General features: G+C 53.3%; 1 protein-coding gene across 2 annotated transcripts in view; it reads left to right on the forward strand.

Annotated features, from left to right (window-relative positions):
• The first annotated feature begins 430 nt into the window (after nucleotides 1-430).
• PWWP2B (PWWP domain containing 2B) overlaps nucleotides 431-24,988 on the forward strand; it is a 56,067-nt gene continuing 31,509 nt past the window's right edge. The window contains exons 1-3 of one of the 2 annotated variants that reach the window (XM_062001717.1): nucleotides 431-594; nucleotides 6,347-8,018; nucleotides 18,046-18,593. In XM_062001717.1, the coding sequence (XP_061857701.1) occupies nucleotides 440-594; nucleotides 6,347-8,000 (1,809 nt within the window). In that variant the 5' untranslated portion in view covers nucleotides 431-439 and the 3' untranslated portion in view covers nucleotides 8,001-8,018; nucleotides 18,046-18,593. Of the gene's footprint in view, nucleotides 595-6,346; nucleotides 8,019-18,045; nucleotides 18,594-24,988 lie in introns of those variants that run through there. The other variant, XM_062001718.1, reaches the window with a different exon arrangement.

The raw sequence follows: 24,988 nt of genomic DNA on the forward strand, positions 1-24,988 counted from the left end.
CCGCCCCCCGCCGCGAGCCCGCCCCGGTCCCGCCCCCGCCGCGAGCCGGCCCCGCCCCGCCCCCGCCGCGAGCCGGCCCCGCCCCGCCCAGGCCCCGCCCCGCCCCCGCCGCGAGCCGGCCCCGCCCCCGCCGCGAGCCGGCCCCGCCCCGCCCAGGCCCCGCCCCGCCCCCGCCGCGAGCCGGCCCCGCCCCCGCCGCGAGCCCGCCCCGGTCCCGCCCCGCCCCCGCCCCGGTCCCGCCGCGAGCGCGGCGCAGGGGGCGCTGGGCCGCCCGCAGCCGCGGGGGCGGGCCCGGGCCCTGGCGTCACGCGCCCACGGCAGCGGCGGCCGCGGGGCGCCCGCACCGTGAGGTCATCGCGCGGCGCGGCGCGGCCCGGCCCGGCCCCAGCGGCCGCCGCCGGGGGAGGGGCGCGGCGGCAGCGGCGGCGGCGGCGGCAGCATGGCCGAGGCGGCGGCAGAGGCGCGGGCGCCGTCGCCGCGGGTGGGCGCGTGGCTGCCGGTGCTGGTGGAGCAGATGGTGAACGACACGCTGGTGGTGACGCTGAGCTGTGGGGAGCGCCGGTTCACCGGCGTCCTGCTCGACTGCACCAAGAAGTACGTGTGCTGGGGGGGCGAACAGGAGAGAACCGGGCGCTCGGAGGGGGCGAGCGGCGCCGGCCGGGCCGGGCCGGGCAGGGGAGGTGGCGCGGCAGGAGCGGGGCCGGCCCGGGGCGCCGCGGCCCGGCCGGGGTCGGAGGCCCCGCGCTGCCCCCGTCGCTCGCCCTTTGTTCGCCAGGGGAGGCTCGGCCCGGCGGGAACAAAGCGGCTCGGGGCTCCCTGCGGGCGACGGGCCGAGCCCGGGAGTGGCGGCACCGGTGCCCTCCCGCCGCCCGCCGGGGTGGCCTCGGCTCCCGCAGCCCCGCGTGGGCGCCGGGCCCTTTCCCTGGTGACCAGCGAGGCTCCGCCGCGGCCGCCCTGGCTCCTCGAGGACGCGCGCTGGGGCCGGGCCGGCGCCGGGGCTGAGCGTGTCCGCGCCCCCCGCGCCCCCCGGCGCGGCATCCCGCCGGCCCCGTGCTGGGCAGCGCCTGCGAGAGGCCGCGGCGCGGCCGGCGCTGTCCTTGTCCCCCCGCCTGCCCTCCGGCAGAGCCGGCCCGGCCTGTCGCTTGGCCTCGGCGGCGATTTCGGGGGACTCGGTGTCTCGCTGTACCCTGTCCTCAGACGTGGCAGCGGCCTGCGGGGCTCGGAAGAGGACGCGACCCCCGTGACTTCGGGAGGGACGCGTCCCCGCATGAGGTGCGTGAGCGGCTGCTCGCCTGCGGGATGGGCGCACGTACGCGGGCAGCGCTGTGTTTTGAAGCAGCACCGGCTTTTAAAGCACGTTTAACTGTGTCGGTGGTCGGGGCAGCAGCCCCGAGGACTGGCACCCCGAAGCTGTGCCGGCTTCCAGTTAAGAAGTGGGTTTGGTTCCTGCCTGCTCTGGAAATGTGCTCCCAGGTTTGTGCTGGGTGGGAGTACAGCCGGCTATACCTCTGTGATTGTTCTGAGAAGTATGAAGCAAGGCTTCTGAGCTTAATTTTCGTAGATGATTTAGTTTCACATGGCTGTCCTGCGAAATTGGAGCCAGATTTTCAGAAGTATCCAGGCATCTGCCTCTGTTACGAGTCCGTCAGCCGTGCTGGTGTGGCCTTCCAGCCAGAACAGCGAGTGGGATCTTCTCAGTTCCTCAAACCCAGCTGTTTCTTTCTGTTCACATTCCACTTTTCTTCTTACTTATTGACAATGTGCACTTTACAACCTGCTTTTGTCCCTTCGCTCCACGATATTCTTCTCCTTTTGCCTCCCCCTATGCCCTGTGGATCCAAGACACAACCATGTGAGTGGGGGGGTTCAGGCTCTTCTGGAGCCTGTTGTGGTGATGCTGGTGGCTGCTGGGGGTCTCGCAGCCTCCCGAGCTGTGGAGTTGTCTCTGGGAGTCGATGCTCATTCCGCTCCTGTCCCATTGACCAGGAGAGCTGCGGCTCGGCCAGGGGCTGCCTGGGCCCGCAGCGAGGTGCTGGAGCAGCATCCTTCTCTCTGACATGAACAGGGAGGGCAGAAGAAAGGGATTTGCTGATGTGTCTTAATTTGTGAGCAGCATAACTGCGCCTGTCTTCTTGCTCCTGCCACAGTAATGTTTCTAGTAATCAGACTTGTCTGTGGAGAAAAGTGAGCTTTTGGATGGGCCCACCTGCCCCCGAGGTTGCACACGGATGGAGTTGCTGTTCCTTCTCATCACCTTCAAAGAAGCTGGAATCTTTGAGTGGGACACTTTCGTAGCCCATCGGTACAGCGCTGCTGCCTTGTGTGGAGAAGTGGCAGGACGAGCAGCCTGGCTCCTGGGTGCCTCCTGGCACTGTTCTGATCATCTCTGCAGGGCTGTGGTGGAGCAGGAGCACATCCCGCCTGGCCAGGAGCCCTGGGTAGAAACCTCAGCTCCCAGGAGGAGAATCTCCCTGTGGGACTGGGGTCCAGGCCAGGGCCAGGAGCTTTCCCCACCTTCAGAGTTTTCAGGATTTGACAGAAGAGCAACTGCTGGGGCCACATCCCCGTCTGTGGTGGTCCCAGGTGCTGCCTGTCCTGTGGGGATTGTCATAGGCCTGTGACATGGTGGCCAACATGTGGCTGGAGAGCCATGGCCTCTCTCTCTGGGTGGTCCACAGGGAGGAAGTGTTCCATATGAGGCAAGTGCCTGGCTTCAATGGACCTTCCTGACATCAGGTGGGTGTGGGGAGTGATCTCGGAGCACTGTCTGCACTGCAGGGCCCTGAATTTTGGGATATGCAGAGAAGAGCTATTGCTCATCACACTAACAGCAAAATACAGGAGTTGGTTTGGGACAGGTTGGAAGGTAAAGGTCAGGATGTGTCCCAAAGGCAGTAGGAATTTGACTGAACTTCGAAGGCCCCAGAAGAGGTCCAAACCAGAGGCGTGGCAGAGATGTTTTCCCTCCTCCTCCGCGCAGCCCCGCTGGTGCAGCAGTGCCTGGCTGGGCTGTGTCCCATGTGGGGGGGCTGCCATCGCTCTACCCCCAGCCTGCCTGCTGCTCCCAGCCTTTGCCCCGTGCTCTGGCTTGCCTGCCTGCCTCGAGGCAGCTTTCCCCTGTGCCTTTAGGAACAGAGGGATGTGGTTAAAAATGCATGCTTGGCTTTTATTGAGATGCTTCCATCTCCTGGAAGCAGCGGTGCTTGCCTTTGGAAGCGCAGCCCCGCAGGTGCCGGCTGCGAGCGCCAGCATGTGCTGCGGCTGCCTTCCAGGACAGGCGCTTTTCTAGGCAGTCAGCTACACAGTGTCCATGCTCGTGAAGGGATTTAAATGCATCTTGGCGGCACTTGCAGTGGTTTTGATAACAACTCAGCACTTTTTGCAACTGAACCTGTAATTAATTACTTTCAATGATGTGTGAGCCTCTTCCATTTCCAAGGGGAGGCTGGATGCAGGTAACTGTCTGTCTGGCTATGACCGCCCCAGAAAGGAACATTACAAACAGGGTGAGATCACGTGCTGCAGTACTTCTGCTTGTGACACCCGCACATGCACTCATGCCCCTGACCCACAAACTCGGGCACCTTAATCTTGGTTGATAGGTTTAGATGGTGCAGGATCAATAATGACAGTAAATAGATGGCAGAAACACGTGAACTACATCCAGGTTTGTGCAAAAAAGTCTGGGGGATGTAGGGAGACCTGGTGAAATGGGTATTTCTCCTTGTGGTAAAAGAGCTTCTCTTGAAAAGCAAAGTGTGTCAGATGAAACATTTCTTCTTCTGCGGTGGGTAGAAAGATACTGGAGCTAAATCCTCTTACTGGGAGCTGTGCCTGGAGGGCAGCTTCAGGCCAGGCAAGGGCAGCAGGGCGGGGGGAGCACCGGGGGCTGAGGGCACAGCGGCTGACTCTCCACAGGTAGGACTTAAGGGCTTTTAGTTGGGTCTTCCTGCAGCTGAAGGAGCTCAGTCTTTGAGGGCATCCCCATCAGGAGTTGGTAGTGTGGAGGGGTGATGGTGGTTGTTCCCTTGTGCTGAAGGGATGCTGCTGGCACGTGGGGATGGGAGGCTGGTGTCTGCCAGGGCCTGCAGAGTGTGTTCCTCTGGCAAGGTGGACTCTTTCAAACCTGGCTACATTATGGCGTGCTGATACGTTAATTTGATTAGCATAAATCGTCCCATGAAGTTAACCTTTGAGTGCTTTGCTTCTGCCAAGCGAGAAGCTGCGTGCCATGCCGAATCCTGGGAGGGAAGCGGATTGGAAGGACCTGCCTTCTCGGAGCCAGGCTGTGGAGTGCAGACAGGATCCAGGCTTGCCTGCAGGGACGGAGGGTGCTGGGCTTGTGGCCACACAAGGAACAGAAGGCTTGCAGTTTTCTGGTGTGGCCAAATTACACAATCTCATTGCATGAAATAACCAAAATTTATAGCCACAGCTTCGGAAATGATATCACTCTCAATTGTTTCAGGAATGATGCTGACATCCTTGTTTGGCTGTACAAAGTGTACTTGCTTTCTTGGTTGTCATTTGAAAGACACCTACATTCTTAGTTGTCTCTGTTCATAAAAACCCCATCTCTTGGAACAAAAACGTTTTGTTCCAAATTCCGTGGTTTTAACAGCTTAATCCTCCTGACTTGACTTGGAGCTTCCCAGTTAAACTAAGCTGTCATCTGAACAGCGAGTTCTTGCACTTTTGCTCTTTGAGTAATGGGAAAGGGCTTTTCAGAGTCCAGGTAACTCAGTGGGTCATTTCATTTCAGAGAAGGGCAGTGACTTGGTACCAGGATCAGACTCATTCCTCGTTGTTTAGCTTATGCAGGCGTTATTTTTAAATTTGATGGGAGTCTTCATGGAAATCAAGTGAGAGAGATACAGTCTGTAGTTGTCTGAGGAAAGGAGAGTGAAGCCAGTGAACCAGAGACATTAAATGGGATCCCTATTCCCCATTCTCCTGCCATCTCCTTAACAAGCCCTGCTGTCTAGGGGGTGGTTGCTAGACTCTGCTTTCTGCTGGTGCACCTGGGAAGGAGAGACCTCGCCTATGCCTGTGCCTGGGATGGGCAAGAGGTGTTTGTAGGGTCCTTCCCACAGCAGAGCTGGGGAAGGTGCTGTGGGCCCTGGGTGCCTGCAGGGAGGGGAAAGACTCCTCTCCATCAGAAACCTGCAGCAGGGAATTTGTGCTTCTCTCTATGAGGGGATGTGGGACTGAGCGGGTGCCTTCTGCTCCTCTTCCGTGCCCTTCTGTCTAACAGTTGCCAAAATCCTTCTCCCTCTAATGCCACCAAGAAATTCCTCCCTGGCTGGTTGCTTGGAAGGAGGATGATGGCTAGTGACGAGGGGAATGGGGAATGTAGCATCCTAAGGTACGTCTAGCATTTGGTCTGGAACTGTTCTCCACCTCTTACTGACTTCTTCGTGGCTCACCTATACTTCATTGTTACTAAAAAAGCTGAAACACTTCACTGGTGATGTTCTCTCTGCAGAAGTATCTCTGGAAATCCAAGACAGCAAACACTGCCCATTCTGAGCCAGTGTTTCAGGGCAAATATTTGTCCAACTGCTGTATTAGCATAATATTTCTAATGTCAGGCCAAGGGCATAAATTCTGGTGCAGAGACTCAGAGACATGAATCACAGTTGTGAGTTCCAGTGTTTCAGAGGATTTGCTGTTGCCAGTATTTGTGCAAGGTATTGTATCCAGACTTTGGTAGCCTGTAATGAGAGTCAGCATTGAACAATAGTATGTCATCGTGCTTAATCTTGCAATTCTGAAGTAGCAGTGTATTCCTTCGTTAAAACAAGTCATACATGGAGAGGCTGGAGGTAAAGGAGCAGAACTGTGCACTCGTGAACCTGTGCCTTGGAAGTGCAAGTTACCTATCCAAGTCAGCATGTTCAGATTTTGAAAGAGGAGATGAAAAATCCGCTTCAGTGCAGTATGAGGAAAGGAAGTTTAAGAGTTCCCAGCAGACCTGTGTAATCTGTGTTGCAGCCCTCGTGGCTTTACCAGCCTGCTGATAAAATAAACTTTGCACGACGAAACTCAAAACTTCTTATAGCAAAACTTTCTCCAGATGGTTCATGGACATTGAGATGTTGGTCTCCGTACCTTGTCACCTTTCATCAATTTTGAGATGCTGTTTTTTCAGTGACGGAATCGGCTGCCTTGTCTTAAAAGTCAAGGGAAAATGTTGCACGCTCAGTATGTTGTGTATGTGTGTGGACATGTTTTATTTGGTTCTGGGCCTTTTTAAAGGAAACTGCCGTGTTTGCTACTCACAGCGTTCCCAGAGAAGGGCCTTTCAAACGTGCTGACTCTCTCCCTCCTTCTCGCCCCGTTATAGGTCTGGATTGTTTTGCCTCACACCCTCCTTCTCCAAGCATGAGGAGCCTCCTGCTGCCAGCTGCACGAACGGAGCTGCTGACAGCGGAGCTGCTGTGCAGGACGACGTGGAGCCACAGGGCGACGCGGAGCCACAGCCCGCCGGCGAAAAGCCTGCCAAAGCAACCGGCGACGAGCAGGTCCCCCCGCTGCTGCCCGCCCCGGCCCCGGGCAGCCTGCCTCCCTACCCCCCCTACTTCGAGGGAGCTCCCTTCCCGCGCCCGCTGTGGCTGCGGCACACCTACAACCAGTGGGTCCCGCAGCCGCCGCCACGGACTATAAAGAGGACGAGGAGGCGTTTGTCGCGGAACAGAGACCCGGGAAGGCTCATCATGAGCACCATCAGGCTGCGGCCCAGGCAGGTGCTCTGTGAGAAGTGTAAAAACACGCTGAACCCTGAGGACACGAGCACAGCGAGGCAGAATGCGAAAACCAGGAGGAAGCTGAGCGTTCAGGACAAAGAGCAGAAAAAGCACAGTGACTCCGACTACACAGAGAAAAGGAACAAGCGAGAGAAGAGAGAGGATGACAAGTTTTCTGGGGAGCTAATACATCGAACGCCAGTCATAAAGATATCCTACAGCACTCCACAGGGGAAAGGAGAAGTGGTAAAAATCCCTTCTCGGGTTCATGGCTCAGTCAAACCATTTTGTGCAGAGCGAATATTGCAGAACGGAGAGGAGGACCAAGAGGAGGCCGGAGACTCTGATCGGTGTCGAGAAACCAAATGCTTAACGGACAAATCAGCAGGCAGCCAGCTTGCTTCCATTCCAAAGCTGAAGCTGACGCGGCCGGTGCATCCCGCTGCGGATGTCCCGCCCCCAAAGATACGGCTGAAGCCCCATCGCATCAATGACGGTCAGAGTGTTTCAATTTATAAGGCAGAGCTTATCGACGAAATAAATGTCCTTCAGAACAGCAAGGAGTCCAATCCTGGTGCGTTTTACAACGATGAACCCACAGACAGAAGTTTAGCTGAGGTGTCTTCAGGGAGTTCGGGTGAAGACGATGACTTTAAAAGGTTTCCCCAAGGCAAAGACGGACACGATAACTTGGCTTTCCTTATGAATTACCGCAAGAGAAAAGCAGATTCTTCTAGTTTATCGGTGTGTAGTAATGACAGTCTAGACGAATCCAAGTCTTCTAGTTCGGAGGTAACATCACCAGAAATGTGTGACTTTTTGCCTGGTGATGACGCATCCGTCTCTTCATCTTCAAAAGATGAGCGTAAGGTCGTGCCGCCGCTGACAGTCAGACTGCACACCCAAAGCGTGTCCAAGTGCGTCACGGAAGACGGCAGGACTGTTTCAGTCGGGGATATTGTCTGGGGCAAAATCCATGGTTTTCCGTGGTGGCCAGCACGTGTTCTTGACATAAACCTTAGCCAGAAGGAAAACGGGGAACCTTCGTGGCGCGAAGCTAAAGTGTCATGGTTTGGTTCTCCAACAACCTCATTCTTATCTGTTTCAAAACTCTCTCCTTTCTCTGAATTTTTCAAACTGAGGTTTAATCGCAAGAAGAAGGGGATGTATCGGAAAGCTATCACAGAAGCTGCAAAGGCAGTAGAGCATCTGACTCCAGAAATAAGAGATCTCTTATCGCAGTTTGAGACATAACTTTGCCTCCAGTATCAGGTGAGTGCCTGCTGGACTGAGCTTCCCACGAAAAGCCTCCCTGTGGTTTTTAATCTTTGTTCTGCTCTTTGTTTGCTTTTGTTTTTCCATAAAAACTCAGGCTGACAATCGTTAAACTTCAATGCCTGCTGATTAGTTGTGGCTGGTAATTTCAGAGGTGACACGAACTTTTAGGTCCAAACCTTTGGGGAAGCCATGGGAGTTGGAGCCGTTGCTCCCAGAGCAGGGTACAGAGCAGTGCACGTTAGGAGGGAGCAAGCATCGCTTGCTCAGGAGCTGGTAAAAGTGTAGTTACGTGTAAGTGCTGTTACTGGCCAGGATGGGGCAAGTTCTTTTGACTTTTGTGTCAAAACTAATCCTGTGTGGCTGGAGGGCTAACAGCTGCCAGACTTTAAGCTTCTTTGAAACTTTGGTTCAAAGAACTAAAACTCTTGGAACTGAGCTTATGTTTATGGTATGTAGGCACTGTTGCCCAGCAGTTACGGGCCCTTGGAGCCCCTTTGCTCCCCAGCAGCTTTTCTGACCCCTCTTGTGTGGATTTTTTAGGAAGGCACTCTCTTTACATCTCTTTAAAAACAATGTACCTAAACCTCTCCTTAACTAGAAAACAGGATTTCAGTATTTCTCACAGCACCTGAACTTCAGCTTGTACCTGAAATGTCAGTGTGTTGCTGGGGAATGTCCTGGATCATCAAACTCGGTTCTTTCAGGCTTTACCTGCAGCCTCTTTGTATGAGGACATAAGGTGGGAACATACACATGGGAGCTGATTCTCTGCAATGCCTCTACATTTTGCTTTTACTGGTTGTAAGCATGGAGGGGGATGGGACTCCCTTTCTCATCAGACAGTCGAAACTTTACCTAGGATGAAAGTTTAGTACCCAAAAATACAGTCTGGGGTGTTAGTGGGAATAGGACTGCTGTCTGTAATTCCAGTTGATGCTGCCTGCTACACTGCTGTCAGGAGAGTCCAGGGGAAGAATCCAGCTCCTCGAGTAAGATCTAGAATTGTTTCATGACCTTCCAGTCATCACTGACTAGACAAGACTTCATCTGTGATACTGTTAAACAAGGGGAGGTATTAACTTTTTGTCTGAAAACCTTAACTAATCATTAGTCAAGAGGATGGGGCCAGTCTTTGTTCCATGGTGGCCAGTGGCAGGACAAGGGGTAACAGGCACAGGCTGGAACACAGGAACTGGCACAGGAGGAGAAACTCCTTCGGTGCTGAGGTGAGGGAGCCCTGGCCCAGGCTGCCCAGGGAGGGTGTGGAGGCTCCTGCTCAGGAGGTTTCTAAACCCGCCTGGACACGTTCCTGTGCCCCCTGAGCGAGGGGAACCTGCTGTAGCAGGGGCTGGGGCTGGAGCAGCTCTGCAGGGCCCTTCCAGCCCCAACCACTCAGGGATTAGGAAGAGCCTTGTCAGGGTCCTGCTTTAGACAACGTGGTTCACTATGTTGTCCCTTACATTTCTCTGCTTTTTTGTGCTACAAGAGCTGTGTGTACACAAGCCAGTGCTATTGCTGCTGTAAGCTGTCTGTCCTCTACGTAAACTATAGTGAGGTAGTGGGACTGTGTGGTCAATGCTCATCTCATCCTGAGTGGGGCTGGCTGAATACACCATCCTTACCAGTGCTGTGCAGACAGTGCTCTGCTGAAGTAGCAAAGCTTCATCTTTCTGAGGGGTTGTGGCTGCGTGTGGATATGCCGTTTGGGACAGCTCCAACAGAATGATGTCAGCACTGTTGCTCACTGCTGTCCTGGCTGGTGTGAGCACTGGGTGGGCTGGTGTGCCACATCTGATGGCTTCTGGGGAGGAGAAGGGGCGGGGTAAAGGCGCACCTGATGCGTCAGATCAGTCAGACTGGCCATGCCAGTCAGTGCATGCAGAGTATGCCCAGGAGGAGCTCAAAGTCCAGACCTGGAAGTGAGGATGGGAGAATGTTTCCCAGTCATGTGTTGGCCTCAGGAAAGTGCTGCTTGTTCTTACCAGTGGGACCACTGTGGACGTGGTGCTAATGGTAATGCCTGGCAGTTACTCAAAACTAGAACAGCAGAACAGAATAACTTCCTGTGTTCCTCATGTCACGTTTACTCATATTCCCAATTAGCATGTCAAGTGTTGTGGTACATCACGTAATCAAACAACTCGTTGGTTCAAAGACTTGCTCTGTACCTAATTCTCTCCACCCAGGAGGACTGAATTGTATCGCTTTCCTTGAATTTCCCTGAGGTAAAACTGAGCTGTTTCAATCAGAATGTTCTTTCCTGAAGGATGTAACTTAAATTTCCACTAATGTTTGCAGTTCCCAAGTCCAGGGACCACAATGACACTTGAGCTACAATTAAATCTCTGAGGCCCTTTCAAGGCAGTACAGCCTTATACCCGTTAAAGTGGTTTCTAAGAGCAGACATCTGACTGGTAATGTTGAGGTTGCTGCTGTAGAACCCGTTGTACTGTGACTTCAGTAGCAGCTGTAGAGAGCTGTTATCGTTAGCACAGAACAAGAGTGCAGGGGTGCCTTTGGCAGCAGTGCTTTGCCAACGCTGCTGGTGCCCGTCCTGAGCACGGCAGAAGGCTGTGAGTACTGACACTTTCTATGCGAAGCTTTCAGTCTTCTGGCACATGATACTGTTCTGCAGAGCCTGGAGAGCAGTTACTGGAGAAACTGTACAAACAATTCAGGTGATTTGTGGATGCATATTAAACTGGAAGCAGTTGGATCTTTTTTCTGAACGCAGTTTGGGTTGGAAAAGCTGATGTGATCACTTCACGTTTGTACTGGTTTGTCCTTATACCTTTCTTTGCAAAGGAAGCATTTTATTAAGGCTTGTCATGGACTGGCTGGTAAATCAAGGTTTCTGGAGAAACTACAGGCAGGCTGGCAACCCACAGAACTCAAATTTGTGAGACACTCTTGATTTAGAGTAGTGCCAGGAGAAAAGTTCCTGCTCAGCATCAGGTGCTGCTTCGTAGCTTCTCTTTGTGCTTCACAGAGCTGCTGGGCACGCCGCCCGTGCTGCAGAGGAGTCTGTGCTACAGCCGGGTGCTTGCTGGATCATTCTTACCTGGTTTTGAAGCACCAGGTACTGCCTTAGCTCTGCTGCTCAGGCTTTTATGGCCAGAGGGCTCTGTTGTTAGCAGAAGGTGACTGTGACCAGACCCATGGCTGTGGTAGTGCCAGGATAACGGGCAGCGTTAGGTCCCTGCAGAGCCTGACCTGCTGTGTGCTGAGCCCCTGCCCCGTGTCCCGCGGGGGAGGACCTGAGCTGCAGCCTGACCCCTCACCATGGCTGCTGTGAGCCCTAGGGCTGGTTATCCCTAGCCCAGGGTGAAGGTGGTCTGCCTTTCTCTTAAGGAAAGCCCGTCTGTGGGTTTTTCAGAGCGAGGCCGTAGCCCAGCTACTCTTGGCAAGGCCTGTGCTTGGCAGCACTGCTTCCTGCTCCGGGCGTGGGGTACCTGAGGCCACGCTGGCTGTGGCTGCATGTTGTTTGCTGCTCCTTGGGAGAGCAGCAGCTGCTGGCATCCCTCCCTCCTGCCCTCAGCTGCAGAGGGGCCCTGGTGCCACAGAGGCGGCGGAGGGCAAGGATCACAGCTCGGTGCTGCCACACGTGCTGGGAGGAGGCCAGAAGAAGCTGAGCCTGCTGTTGAGAGAGTTACGGTACTGTGCTGGGGATGGACATCTCTGAGCTGTTTGCCCAGGTGTCCCAGGGCAGCGTGGGCTGCCTGGCAGCGTGAGGGGCAGCCGTCCCTGCAGACCCTGCCAGCAGCAGGGCCGGCTTCCCGCTCGCCCGGCAGCAGCGCGGCCCTTCCCGTGCGCGGGCAGGCTGCCACGCTGGCCGTCGGCGGCCTGTTTTGGCTGCAGCACTCATCTCCAGAGCTGTTTCGGATGGTCAGAAAGTCTCCGGGCAGCTGGAGCGTTGCCAGTGGCGTGCCAAGCACGTGTTGTCTCGGCAGGAGCCGGCGGCCCGGGTGTGGGACCTGCTCCCAGAGCTGGTCCTGCAGGGTTCAGCGCTCCCACCTTCGCTTTGCTGCTCGGGAGTGTGAAAGCCTCATGTTTGTTTGCATTTTGCTTTCTGTTCACTCTCATACTAACATCATATTTAAACACAGAGGTGCATAAGCTTCGAGTTCAAGTCAAACGTCCCACAGTGGTGAGCACCCCAGCTTAGTTTTGCTTTTATGACAGAGGTTTGCTGGGTTCAGCCCCCAGACAGATGCGATGGAAGGACGTGTGATGCAGCGTGCTGAGCGCTGGCACAGGGCAGGGACAGACCCTCCACGGATGGTGTCACACAGGCGATGCTGGGAACAAGTGGTGGATGTGACTGTAGCTCCAGCTCGGGCCAGGAGGAGAGGAGACCTGTGTTTCCTAAGGCTGCCCTGTCCCTGCCTCAGGGAACGCATCACATGGTGGAATCGGGGCCCCTTCAAGGAGCATGTGTTGCTCCAGCCCCGCTGCATGGTGAGGGTGTTGGTCCGTGCTGGTGTGAGGCCCTCAGCAGACAGCAAATCCTGCAGTGCCACGAGGATGGGTCTCTGTCATCCTCCTGCGTGGCTCCTTGTGACAGATCTCCCTTTCCTGCCCACAGCCCTTTCATGCAGTAAAACCTTTTGTAAAAACTGCTTGTAGATTTTCTTACATATATTCATTTGCTTTTTCAGGCTCGAAAATCCTTCCTTCTTCTGCACTTTCTTTATCCCCTCTGCCCCCAAGTTGTGGCGGTGGAACCATTAAACTTGAGAAGGCCGAAGGTTTTCATTTCAGTGCTGTTAGCTTGATAGACTCTGGGTATCAGTACATTTGGCCATTCGTCACAAAAACCACGTTGCTGCCATGTACAGCAAAATCAAAGCTTATTGCATACTTGCTATATATAGTAAGCTCCACCATAAAATTTGGAACATTGGGTTATGACTTCACCTTCAAAGATGTTCAGGGCTTTGTATGTGCATGTAGCCAGTACTGCTTGCCAGCAGTTCATGAAGCAACGTAAATCACTCTTCTTTTTCCTTTTACCGCTGCTTCTGCTCTACCAGTGGCACAAAAAGGTTATATCAAGTTGAGGTGATGGCTGTGATAACTCAGTTTTTCATGTCCAGGCAGGTGTTTTGTGAAATGTTTCAGCTCAGTAGATGTGTGCTTGAGATTTTTCTTGGCCTGGTTTTCTAGACAGTTCAGTCAGCTAAAACCAAGCATCCAACTTAATTACAGTTTCTCAGTCTTCCTCCAAACAGCTCGGAGTCAGCATCTGTGCATACTAATGCAAAGTAGGAGAACAAGTCTAAATTGGACTGCATCGCATATTTGTGTGTGCCCCAGCACTGGATGACTGGAGCTGCACATCTGGTTGTGCCTCACTGATCTTCCTGATCCCAGAAGCATCTACCACGTTTCACCTGTGGCCACTGCGGCCGCACATGCAGCCTCCTAGACCTGCTGCTCCCTGTCAGTGCCATGTGCTGCCCTCTCCCTCCGCTCTGCTCCCAGGCGTGGTTTTTGGAAATGCCAGCAGGCCGGACATTGTGCTATTTCTAACTGCACACGAGATGTGCAGATGCCTGAGAATGAGATCTGCTTACGTGAGCTGTAACTTCAGCTGCCCAAGGAGATTTGTGTCAGCCAGAGGGCTTAGCAGCTCCCTTGGAAGCACAGCAAGCTGCCCTCTGCACTGAGCATCTCCAGGCCCCATCTGGAGCTCTAGGCATCTGCCAGTTGTGCTAGCTGAGCGTGCCCGCAGGGAGCAGAGAGGGTGGCTGGCCCTCTGCAGCCTCACTGGCTGCTGCGGGTTAGATCTGTTGGATCAGTCTATGCTGGGGCTTCTCAGTGGAGTGCCCAGGGGCCAGGCCTCGGAGAGCAGCCCCCGCCATGGCGCTGCTTGCCGGGTGTGAGACGAGCTGCCTGTGTGGAGAGGAGAGCTGTCTGGATGAGGATCCTGGACACTTGTTTCTTTGAAAGCTTTTACAAAGGAGCAGTGTGGGGTCCTGCCGTGTGTGCGGGAGGTGACCTTCATCCAAGGGCTGTGCCTCCTGCCTGGGCCAGGCCCCTGGGCACCAGAAGGCCTTTTGTGACCCTGTCCCTGGGGATGCAGCATGGAGCATCCATGTGTGCTACCTCTGCGACTGAACATGACTCATCTCACCCTGCAGGAGGGTCACAGATGCTCCCAGCACCTTGTGCCTCTCCCACCTGGACGCCATCAGCTGCCATGCACTGGTTGTCATCCCTTGGTCACTGTGTTTGCCTGTCTCTCTGGAAGGGAGCAGCAGGGCACTTTTTTGATGGAGGCTTTTTTTCATTAAGTTGATTGATTTCTGAAGGAGTGAGAACTCTTAACTGGTGTATCAGTTCCTGTTTAATCTGCATTAGATTCCCGCCACTGTAGGATCAGACAGACTTGTTTCCTTTATAAAGCATGTTTCCTGTGTGCTCCCTGTAGTTGAAGCAAATTGTAGCACAATTACTTGATGAGCTTCCCTTATGAATGACAACTTGGTCTGTCTTGATTCAAGGCAACTTGAGTCCTTCCTTCAAGCAGAAGGCAATCCTTTCTAAAAGCAGACAACCCTTGGACCCGAGATGTGATTTTTTGTAGAGATGCTCAGATGACAGAGTTTAATATTGGAGAGCATAACTGCCAGCCTGTTCAAGTCATCTGGATCCAGCTGCCTGGGAGTGGGGGGCCGGTCAGGGGTGTGGGTGCCAGCTGCCCAGCCCTCCTGCAGAGGAGAGCGTGGCAGGGAAGGGCTTCCCTGGGCCGCTGCCAGCAGTGGTCTCTTGCCATTCCCCTCGCTTCCCGCTGGTGACTCAGGCTGCCGGGCAGCTGCTGTCTGGAGAAATTAAGCCCTGCAGAGCCACTGAGCTGCTGCCAGAGGTCTTCTCACTTCCTTGTCCCCCATCCTCCCTCCTCAGACCTGGCGGAAGACACAACCCCTTGCTCCCCCTGAGCTGCCTCACTGCCCTCCCGCCAAGCCGAGATGTCTGGAGGAAGACCAATTTGGCAGTGCCCAATTACAGCTTGCTGTTAATTGCATTATGGTTAGAAACAACATTGCTCAGAGTAAGCAGCTTGGCTCACCCTGCCAGGGCACACAGAGTACCCAGGGCCTGTGCGGGGCTGTGATGGGAGGGGAGTTCAGTGCTGCAGCACTCCAGGGCTTTCCAGAGATGCCGTCTGATGGAGATAGGCTCCTGACTCTGGCTTGGGCACACGTGTGTGTTTCTTGGCATCCACCTGAAGCTGGCTTGTGACAGCCCCATTGGCCCTGGATACTGGCAGCACCCTGGTATGTGCAGCAACCTCCTCAGTGCTGCTCAGACACACAGCGGGGCCTGGAGCACTCCCCGTGCTGCCAAGGGGGTGCTGGGGATGGCCTGCCCTTGTCTCACCTGAAGGGTGAGGCAGGAACAGAGCGGGGTGAGCAGGCTCCTGGGACGCAGTAATCTCAGAAGATAAATGGCCTTTCTGCACTCTGCAGCTGTTACAGCTGAATTTGTGAATGACTTTATTTGATCTTGGGCTTCATTTTTTCATTATGAGTAATCACTTGGCTTCATGAGTGCTTTCTTGCCTTTCTTTCTGACACAGTGCTTAGCACACAGGCTGCTGGGTCGTGCCAGTGCCCTGAGTCAGTCGGCCTGTCGTGTGCTCATCACTCGTGTATCGAGGCTACAGCACTGTCCCGAATGTGGCATAAAAGAGCTGCTGCTCTATCCATATTTTTTCAACAGAACACTCTGAAGTTTTCCAGTGACAAATTGAGAGCATGTGAGTGACCGTTGCTGTGTTGCTTCTCTTGAACACATGTTGAAATCTGCTAGATCTGCTCAGGAGGTTGCTTAAAGCAGATACCAGAGCTCTGGCTGGGGGTGGGCTCTGGAGCTCGGCATCTCCAGGCCAGGGATGGACAGCTGTCATGGCAGGGCAGAACACAGAGAGCATCAGCTGGTTTAAAGCAGATTGCTGTTTTGCCCATAGCAACAACTTTCTGCTTTCAGAGGAGAGAATCCTTGATCTTTGTCCCCAGGTAATCTTGGTGAGCAGCTGTAGCTCAGCCTCGTCCCTGCCCCTACGATGGCAGCATCTGCCCATGTGCAGGCAGAAGCCTTCCCTGGGAGGTTCTTTGTCGTCATGCTTCTGTTGTAATGCTTCCTTCCTCCAAATGTGAAAATCACAGGGAATGAAATGAGCCAGAGGGGTTGCTGTTGCCTCCTCAACAAGGAAATGCATTCTTTCCTGTTTAGACCAAATACTCTGAATCCATAATCTGTCTCTAAAGGGTCAGCTTTTTGCAAGGAACGTTTAAAGGTTATTCTGCCAGTCCATGGACCTCACTAAGGCTGGTGTAAGATAATGAACCTGCAAGTGAGTTTATTCTGTGCTCTTGAAAATCTCACTGTTCATCAGAAGACAAAGGAATAGATTCTTCTGCAAGATGAAGTATAAATTTACTCTCTGTCAGCTAGCCAGTTGAGCCTTGTTGAGACACATCCCAGTTTCTTAGGAGCAGGATGATTCTGCTCAGTTCTGCAGGAGTTTATGAAACCTGATTGCAGTCCTTCTCTGGAATACAGGTTTTAGGGCAGATGTTCACAGTGTATTGAGTCAGCTCTTTGAGTCTCGATTGTGTGGGCAATGCTGAAGATCATTCTGGATGCTGAGTCTGGGCAAATCAGTGTCGCCTTTGGTTCTGTACCCACAGAAGAGGAGCTGCTGTGTTTTCAGCAGCACTGGAAGTACAGTCATCTTCCTGTGCTTGGTGCTGGTGATCTTGGTTTATTGTGCTCTTTGTTTGTGAGTCACAAACCTCAGCTGTGAAGGGTTTTTAAAGGTCTTTGATCTTTTGCTTCATAGCATTAATCCTGTTTGTCAGGAACACAGATTTGAGCCTGTGTGTCCTGTGGTTCTGACTTGGCCACGTTAGTTGATTTGGCACAGATGTGTGTTGGGGCTGGTCAGACTTTTGCAATGGCTCAAGCCGAATTGTGTTTGCGGTGTGGCACAGGGATGCTCCTGCAGTTGACAAGTGTTCAGTGTAGGTCCCCATGCTATTTTTTCATTCATTTCTGCATCACTGAGTTGTTGTGGGTCTGCTGGTTTCTTCGCTTGATCTTGAAGACAAATGGATCCTCTCTTTGAAGTCGATTTCAAGGCTTCCACACCGTCATCTGACTCACAGGGCCACTGCAAGTACCTCTTGCGTGCAGGAGTACAGATGAGGACTTCTTTCTCTCATAGTTCTTTGTTTTGACAGGCACATCCCTCTCCAGTAGATGGATCTTTTCAGGCTCTTAGTCTTAGTGGCTGGTGAGAGGGCCAGATGTGTGGGTAGCTCTGTTGCTTTTGATAGCTGGTATTTGGAGTGCATGGTTTTGCACTTCTGAATCAAGAAGGAACATCTTCTGTGCCCTTGTTGCCCGAAGGCAGGAGTGCAGCCTGAAATGATCAGTGGCCCAGGGCAGGATGGGGAGACCAGAGGGAAGCAGGGTGTCTTTTGCCTCTGGAGGCACAGCAAGAAGGTGGTGGGGCAATTCTGCCTCTTCATTAACACACAGCTGGGGCTCTGTGGCAGCGCTCGATGTCTTGAGCAGTTGCAGTACTTGAAAAAGCTTCTGAACAGCTTGCTCTCAGGGGAAGATAATCCTGTTTTATAAGTGGTGCTGGAAAAGTGGAGGCAGATGTTCTTCACGTGGCTCGCTCTGCAGGGACTTGTGGCAGATTAACCCACAGCAACCCACCTCGAACATGGGGACGTAAAAGTCTTAAGCCAGAGACTAAATGTTTATTGTCGTCACTGCAACTTGTATCATGTCTGTCCTGGAGAAAACTCCCTTTCTTTCTTTGGGTTTGTTAACTTGACAAGTTTCTTCCAAAGCTGTAGCTGCTGCCATTTTTGCCTGCCAGGCCAGCTGGGAGCAGGAGAATTCCTGGCTGTATTTAGAGGAAACCCAGCACGTGTGCTCGTGGCTAATGCCGGTCTGTTCCGTGCTGCCCACAGTAACCTCTCCCTCTTTCACTTTCTTTAAGGTAACAGAAGATAAGAGCACAGCTGTTCTCCTAGAGGGCCACCAAGTCTGTAAACATCCTGACGTGCTCCCCAGGAGACTCTGGAGGTTGCCGTGCACGTGGCAGGAGGACGCGTTTGTCAGATTGCGCTGCTTTTCATCTGGGACAGGTGACAGGCACCGGGACGTGGAGATAGGTGGCTCTTCTGGTGTGAGGCTGGCAGGAAAGTCTTTAAGGTGTTGTACCCTAGAATGAGAATTTGACAAGTCATGTGGCAATGAACTAGGAGAACAGCCAAAACCACAACTTGGAATGTATTTATTACTTAAAAGTTAGCTATTCTTGAGAAAATCCCCCAAATTATTGCTGCTGCTTATTTTACTTACAGATTTCACACACTTGTTAATTTTAAAGCTACCAAACTTCTACTCAATACTGTACTCTGAGAAATGTAATTGGAGCAGGACATGCAATAGAATGAAATCATTGTAGTGTCTTAAGTAAAATGGACTCACTTTTGTGTCTATTAAAACTTGGAAAATGTGCAAAGCATAACTATGTGGCTGTTCTTGCATATGTTAAAGCTGTTCCTTGTCGTTTACCGCAGAGCTGAGAGAATCGGTGCTTCTGGGTACATGAACATGCAGTGACCTGGTAACTCAGAGGGGTTTGTGTCCTACCCGTGAGACAGCCGGCAGCATGGCCTTGGCTTGCTCCTGCTGCCTGCCTGGAGCAGGGTGGTTGGGCCTGGTGGCTCCAACTGGAGAAGGAGTTAACACTTTGAACTAACTTCTGTGTTCACCCCTAGTCAACAGGTGTAATTTAAGCCCTCTTGAGCACATGTTTTTGGATAGAAAGGATCTTCATTCTTACCCATGACCATAAATGATTAGTCATCTTTAAAGAAATAGGAAGCAAACGGCCTACAGCCTCTGTACCAAATTTAGAGTGCAAATGGCTTACAAACTGAAGTGACCTGTGGGCAAGCTTTGCAACTGTCTGTGAATTTCTGTAGTTTTCATTAGTCTAGCTTTCCCTTGGACCCCCTCAGTCTAGAAACATTAATTTCTAGTAGTCTATTTCTTCTGATGCTGGAGAAAACAACAGTTCAGCATTGTCTCTGGTAGGTAAAATGCTTGCGTGCAGAAAATTGCCTTTGAGCTACAGGATTGTTACACAGATTCTGCTTCCTGTTTGTTCTAAATCTGTTGCAGCAAGCGTTGTGATGAACTATTGTCCAATTAGAGGAACGAGCGGGTCAGAAAACACAAACACCCGTGTTTTCCTGGTTCATGCCAGTTTGTATTGCGGTCTTCTGAATGTCAGCAGGGGAGGTCGGAGCTTCCTTTTTCTGTTTAACAAGTTGAACAAGAAGAATTCAACACCAAAAACCCCTTCTGCAGAGTCTCAGTAAGAGCATGTAAGTCAAATATGTTTCCCTAAATAGTTGGAAGACTGTGGTACTGTGGAAGACGGTGGTATAAAACGTGCAGACTAAAATGCAGTGCTGAAATAGGACATCTGTCTCCCAAGACCAATTTTGGCCACCTCTGCAAACAAATCAATAAGCTTCCTCTTTTCCAAAAATAAGTGTGAGGAGGCCAGCAGTGCAGCGTGAGGGGACGTGTTCCTGCGCCCTGTGTAACGCCTTTGTGAGCAGTTGTTTACCTGGGCATCAGCTTTGCCCACCTCCACAGCTGACTGCGTGGCTGGCACAGACGCTCGTGTGCAGTGAGTGCTCCCACTCATGGAGAAAACAGTTCTGCCTTTCTTAGCCTGGCTGAGTTCCTTTGTGGGCTTCTTTTCTAGCATCTTCTGAAGCTAAGCCTAGGGTTAGCTGATGGCTATGTGAGGTAGTGTTTGTCTTTTCTGCTCACAGGGGTGTTGGACTAGATGATCTCTAAAGGTCCCTCCCAACCCCTACCATTCTATGATTCTATGAAAATCCCTGCCAGAAAGTGTTGCAAGCTTTTTGGCTGTAGCATTACAGCAGTGAGCTGAAGAGAGTGACAGGTAGCCTCAGAAACCCAACCAGGCCCCTGCTCCCTCACCCTCTCAGGACAGGCACTGGGCTGCTGCCAGGTCCAGTGAAGGCCTGCTCCTGCCTGCATGGTGGAAGGAGATGCCAAGAACAGCAGATGAGTCCCAGCTGCTCTCCTCAGCAGCCCCTAGCAGATGTCACTCGGTCCCAGGAACAGGCAGAAGCATCCTTCAGACCAGGTGTCCCATCTCTGCCAGGGATGGGAGAGAACTCTGATACCTCATGCTCGGGGCTGCTGATTTTGTCTAGGCTTGGGACATGACAGTGGTTGAGAAGGTAAGTGCAAGTCCAGCATCCGTCCCCTTAAGGCTGGACATGGTCCCCAGATGGAGTTGTTTAAGAGAGGATGTCTGAGAGGTTTTTCTCATGGTAGTCTCGTTCTGCAGTAAAACCCCCGTTGCACATAAATGTTCTCTGCCAGATGTTTCAGTGTACAGCAGGAACCCCTCTGCCTTCTGCTTCTGCCTCCGTGGCCAGTGTCGTCTCATGCCCTCAGAGCAGTTGTGCTCCTCAGCATCCCTGCCAGGAACCTTCCAGTCTTCCTTGGCAGGTTGTGTGTCCTGCCAGTGCCCTGTCACCAAGGGCACAGCTCCGGGTGTCCTTGTGCCTCAATGTGTGACATTCCTGACATTGCTGGGCCCTTCAGAAAGCAAACAGGGCTTTTACTGCCCAGACTCCCTGCCCATGCAGAGGTGAAGGGGAAAATGTCAACGTCAGGCCCTCGCCAGGTCCTGTATCAGCAGTGGGAAGGTGAGAAGTGGTTTGCTGCCCTTTTCTGCCAGGAGGGCTGGCAAGGGACCCTCCTCCAAAGAGGGCTGGAAGGTTTCATGTGCTCCTGCTTTTAACTGTGATGACACATGCCCATGTTAGCAACACCTTAAAGAGTGAAGCAGACCTGTGGAATTTAAGCACTGCATGTGAGTCACTGGAGTTTTGGCACTTTACCAAGAGCCTTACAGAGGGTTTCAGTAAGAACAGGATAACAGGGTGTCAGGGACGGAGGGAGTTTCTTCGAACATTAGCTTTAAACAGCATCCCAACAAAAAGCAGAGCTTAGGACGCTGGCTCACTTCCCCTCTGTGGTTTAGGAAGGCTCTGAAGCAGCAGGCTCGTAGCAAATTGCCTTGTTTTTGCCTTGACGGTTATGCAGGCGAATGAAAATAATTTCTCAGCAAAGGCAGAAGCACAAACCAAGAGCACAGCAATGTTTCATTTCCTAACTGGTTGGTTCAAAGCTAATGTAAAAGCTCCTAAATGTCATTCTAATGTGGAGCTTGAATGGCTTACTTCAGTCTCTTATTCTCTCAGAGGAAAAGCCCCATTGGGTTAAAACCTAAATGGCAATGCTCAGGAATAGCAAGTAGTAACTTTCTCATTTTGCTAGACTTAAGATTATTGCTACTATCATTTTTATTGCCACGTGTAGCATTGGAATTCTAAGCAGCCTTGATGTGGGTTTTTCCTGTGTCAAGGGAGGCTGAGCTGGGGCTCAGCTTGTCCAACCTGACAAGCACGATGGATGATGAGACACGGGCACCTGCCTCTGCAGCAGTGCTGGGACGAGCCCAGTGACGAGGGAGGCCTGCTGTAACCTAATCAAACATCTGTCTGCTATGGAAAATATTGTCTTTCCCCTAAACCGGGGTTTTTTTGAAGTGTGTATGATAGAACACAAGGCTGGACAAGTTGGTTTTGACACTTACTCCTCATGAAAAGCACATAAATTGTAAGCTGTTTTTCATTAGATACCAAAACCTGAAGCATTTGGCTTTAATAAACGAAGTGTAGTTGTGGCTTGAAACAGACTCGAGTGGAAAGAGACTCTCAAGTGCAGCCGAACCGACCGCGTGTTCCCGACCACCGGCGGGCCGGGGCCTGGGGCAGCAGCAGCAGCAGCGGCTCGCACAGAGGGCGAAGCAGCAGCCCGGGGGCTCCTCTTGGAGGCAGGAGCAGGGCCCTGTGGCGCTTGGGCCGCAGCTCGGGGCTCGGCCCGCGGGTCGCCCAGTGCGCGGCCTGCAGCACGGAACGACCTGGGGCCGAGAGCCGTGAGGCGCAGCCCCCTCCCCGCGCTGGCGGGCTCGGACGCGGCGGGCTCGCAGGGCGCAGCCGTGACCGTTACACTCGTCAGAGCACGGTCCCGTACGGCTCCGTGCGCAGCCCGGCCCGGCGCGGGAGCAGCCGGCCGGGGGGGGCCGAGCAGCCGCTGCGATGCCGCGGTGAGGCCGGTGCCGGCCGCTCTCGCAGCCAGCGGAGAGGCGAAGGTGAGCGGCGGCGCGGAGGGCCGGGCGCGGCGCGGCGGGTGGCGCTCCCGGCGGCGGGGGGCGTCCCGCCATCGCGGCCCCCGCCGGGTTCACGGGCCCGGGCCCCGAGCTCGTGTGCTCAGCCCGCGACTGAAGTTGGGTCTCGGTTTGCGCCCGGCACGGGGGCGGGGATCGTTTCTGCTTTGATTCTGTTTATGACTTTCCTCCACCCCATCATTTTGCTCAGCGGCGTCGTTTGCCTGTGATGGTTCTGCGTGGTTTTAACTTGGCGATGGGCGTGAGCTAATGAGCGGTCTGCAGTGGGGCTTTGCCGGTTGGTGCGTTGTCACCGCGCGGTCCTGCCGGCACTGAGCTTTGCCACGGAGCCGTCAGTGCTGCGGCCGGTGCATGGGCACAACCATCTGTGTTGCTGCGCTTTGGTTAAGAATCCTCGTGTTGCTGTAGCCTCTCCAAACCCTATTTGTTTGTAATTTCTGCAGCTGAAGCTCTGTTGCTGAAGACAAACTGAGTTTTCTCAGCAGCACGGAGGCTTGCCTGATGAGTCACAGCACCTCATTAGCTAATCTTAGATCTGCTGCGAATTACTCAGTGACTACTGATACAAAGTGGGCTGAGAAAATGCTCATTTTGAGGGGATAAGTTTAGAATTTGGGTCTCTTCCCTGGCAGTGGAGGGTGAAAGCACGGGGAGAGGGGTGTTCAGAGCCACTTCTGTAGGTGTGTGACGCTCTCCCAAGTGCATCTTAAAGCGTTAAATCAAACTGCAGAGCCTGTGCTGCTTTCTCCAGTTAGATCCGTGTGTGAATTTCAGTTACGTGAGGGTGCTTTTAAATTCAGGACTAACTCTGTAGGAATGCATTGAATCAGATGGATTATGTAGTTGGGGTGATGGCCCTACTGAGAGGGGCTTGGGAAAAATGGGGGTGTATTAGCAGCATTAAGTTTTTAAGTCTAATGGTGCAGCGCAAAAGTGGTTGTGGGGGAATTCAGTCGTTTTCAGGTTTCACTCTGCAGGTTTTACTGGGGGTGACCTGCTGGAGAGCTGCTCAGCAGAGAGGTACCTGGGAGCGCTGGTGGGCAGCATGAGCCAGCAATGTGCCGGTGGGCCAGAGGCCAATGGCACCCTGGGAGTAAGAAGACCTGCTGCTGTACAGATCATTTTGGCAGGTCGTCCTTTGTCTATTTTTGCTGTGTAGGGCTCCAGGACTTCCCTCCAAACCCCTCCTCTGCGTGCAGCCACAGCCACAGGGGGATGGCAGCTCTGTCCCGCACCCCTGGGGCTTTGGGGGGAATGAAGGCCGCAGTGCTGAGCCGTGGCACAGGGCCTCCTCTCCCCCTGAAGCCTTTTGGGCAGTGGGAGACTCTTCCTGGGGCAGCAGAGCTGTTCCTATTAGTGTAATGCTTTTTATGTTTCCTTTTATTATGGCTTGTACATGCACCAAAAATTCTGTCAGCAATTTCCCAAGCGGCAGTTTCCACTGTGGCCCAAACTAATGAAGTTTATTGTAATTTACAAGTCATTTTTCCTTCTTGGTGCTAGATGTTGTCAGCCACTAATAAATGCTGCCTGGCTCAGCCCTGGAGGTTTGTCCCTGACATATGAAACACTTCTTGGTATGATAATTGCAGCAATTTCAAGAAACAGGAGCAGGAGTCTGGACAGGAATTGCCTTTGGAAATCTCTGTTTCACCTTCCTATCTGTGACCTCTTTCTGAGAAAATCTTTTAAATTAAGAAAAAAAAAAGTTCAATATAATACAGTCCCTGGAGCAACTTATACTGGCTGTAAAAGCTGCACTGAGGCAACTTCGCCCTCACAAACTGATACCCAGTGGGAAGAAAACACCCCAGTCTCCATCTGCAAACCTTTCCTCACGGAGAATCAAATTTGTAACACCATTCTTTTCATCTTCTCTGGCACTGCTTTGCCTCCAGTTTGGTTTGCTCCCCCTATACCATAGTCTGGGCATCCTCTGTGAGGGGGTTTGCAGGTCGGGCACGTGGCGAGTGCTGGCCATTCCTGCAGCACCCCAGGGCAGGGAGATGGAGTTTGGGTGGGAGCACGTCCCGAGCCGGCAGGTGATGGCCTGGCACGGGCGGGTTGTGCCCGCCAGCCCTCGCGGCTGATGGGGCTGCGGAGAGCAGGTGTTCACATGCAGGAGAACAGGCTGTCTGTGGGTAAAGCACTATGAGGGGAGGCTGCCCGTGCCCCGACAGCCTGGGCAGCAGGAGCAGCGTGCTGTCCCAGAGGACAGTGCAGGAGCCATGTGCCAAGCGTGTGTCAGGCCCTGCTCCGCGGGCGGGAATGGGCTCTGGCCGGCGAGAGCCACTCAGCTGGGAAAGGTCTGAGTTTGGCACCACGCTGCACACACCCCCTCACTTCCAGAGACTTGAAAAACACCCCTTACCCCAAGAGAGGGCCGTTTGTCATTTGGGAAAGGCCTGACTCAGACCCTCCTCTCCTCTCCCTGCAGATTTTGTCTGGCTCTGCATCAGACTTCTGTGCCAGGCAGAACCAGCACAGCATTTTGCAAGGGAGCTAAATTTGGCAGTGTAGTGCAATAGAAAGGGGCAGCAAGACATGAGGACTCCCCCAGCCCCTGGTTGCTGCTAGGGGACAGCCTTTGTGAGTGACTCGCTTTAGGCTGTAGAGCTACTGCTGC

The sequence above is a fragment of the Colius striatus genome, chromosome 8 (genome assembly GCF_028858725.1).
Source record: "Colius striatus isolate bColStr4 chromosome 8, bColStr4.1.hap1, whole genome shotgun sequence".
NCBI classification, from domain to species: domain Eukaryota; kingdom Metazoa; phylum Chordata; class Aves; order Coliiformes; family Coliidae; genus Colius; species Colius striatus.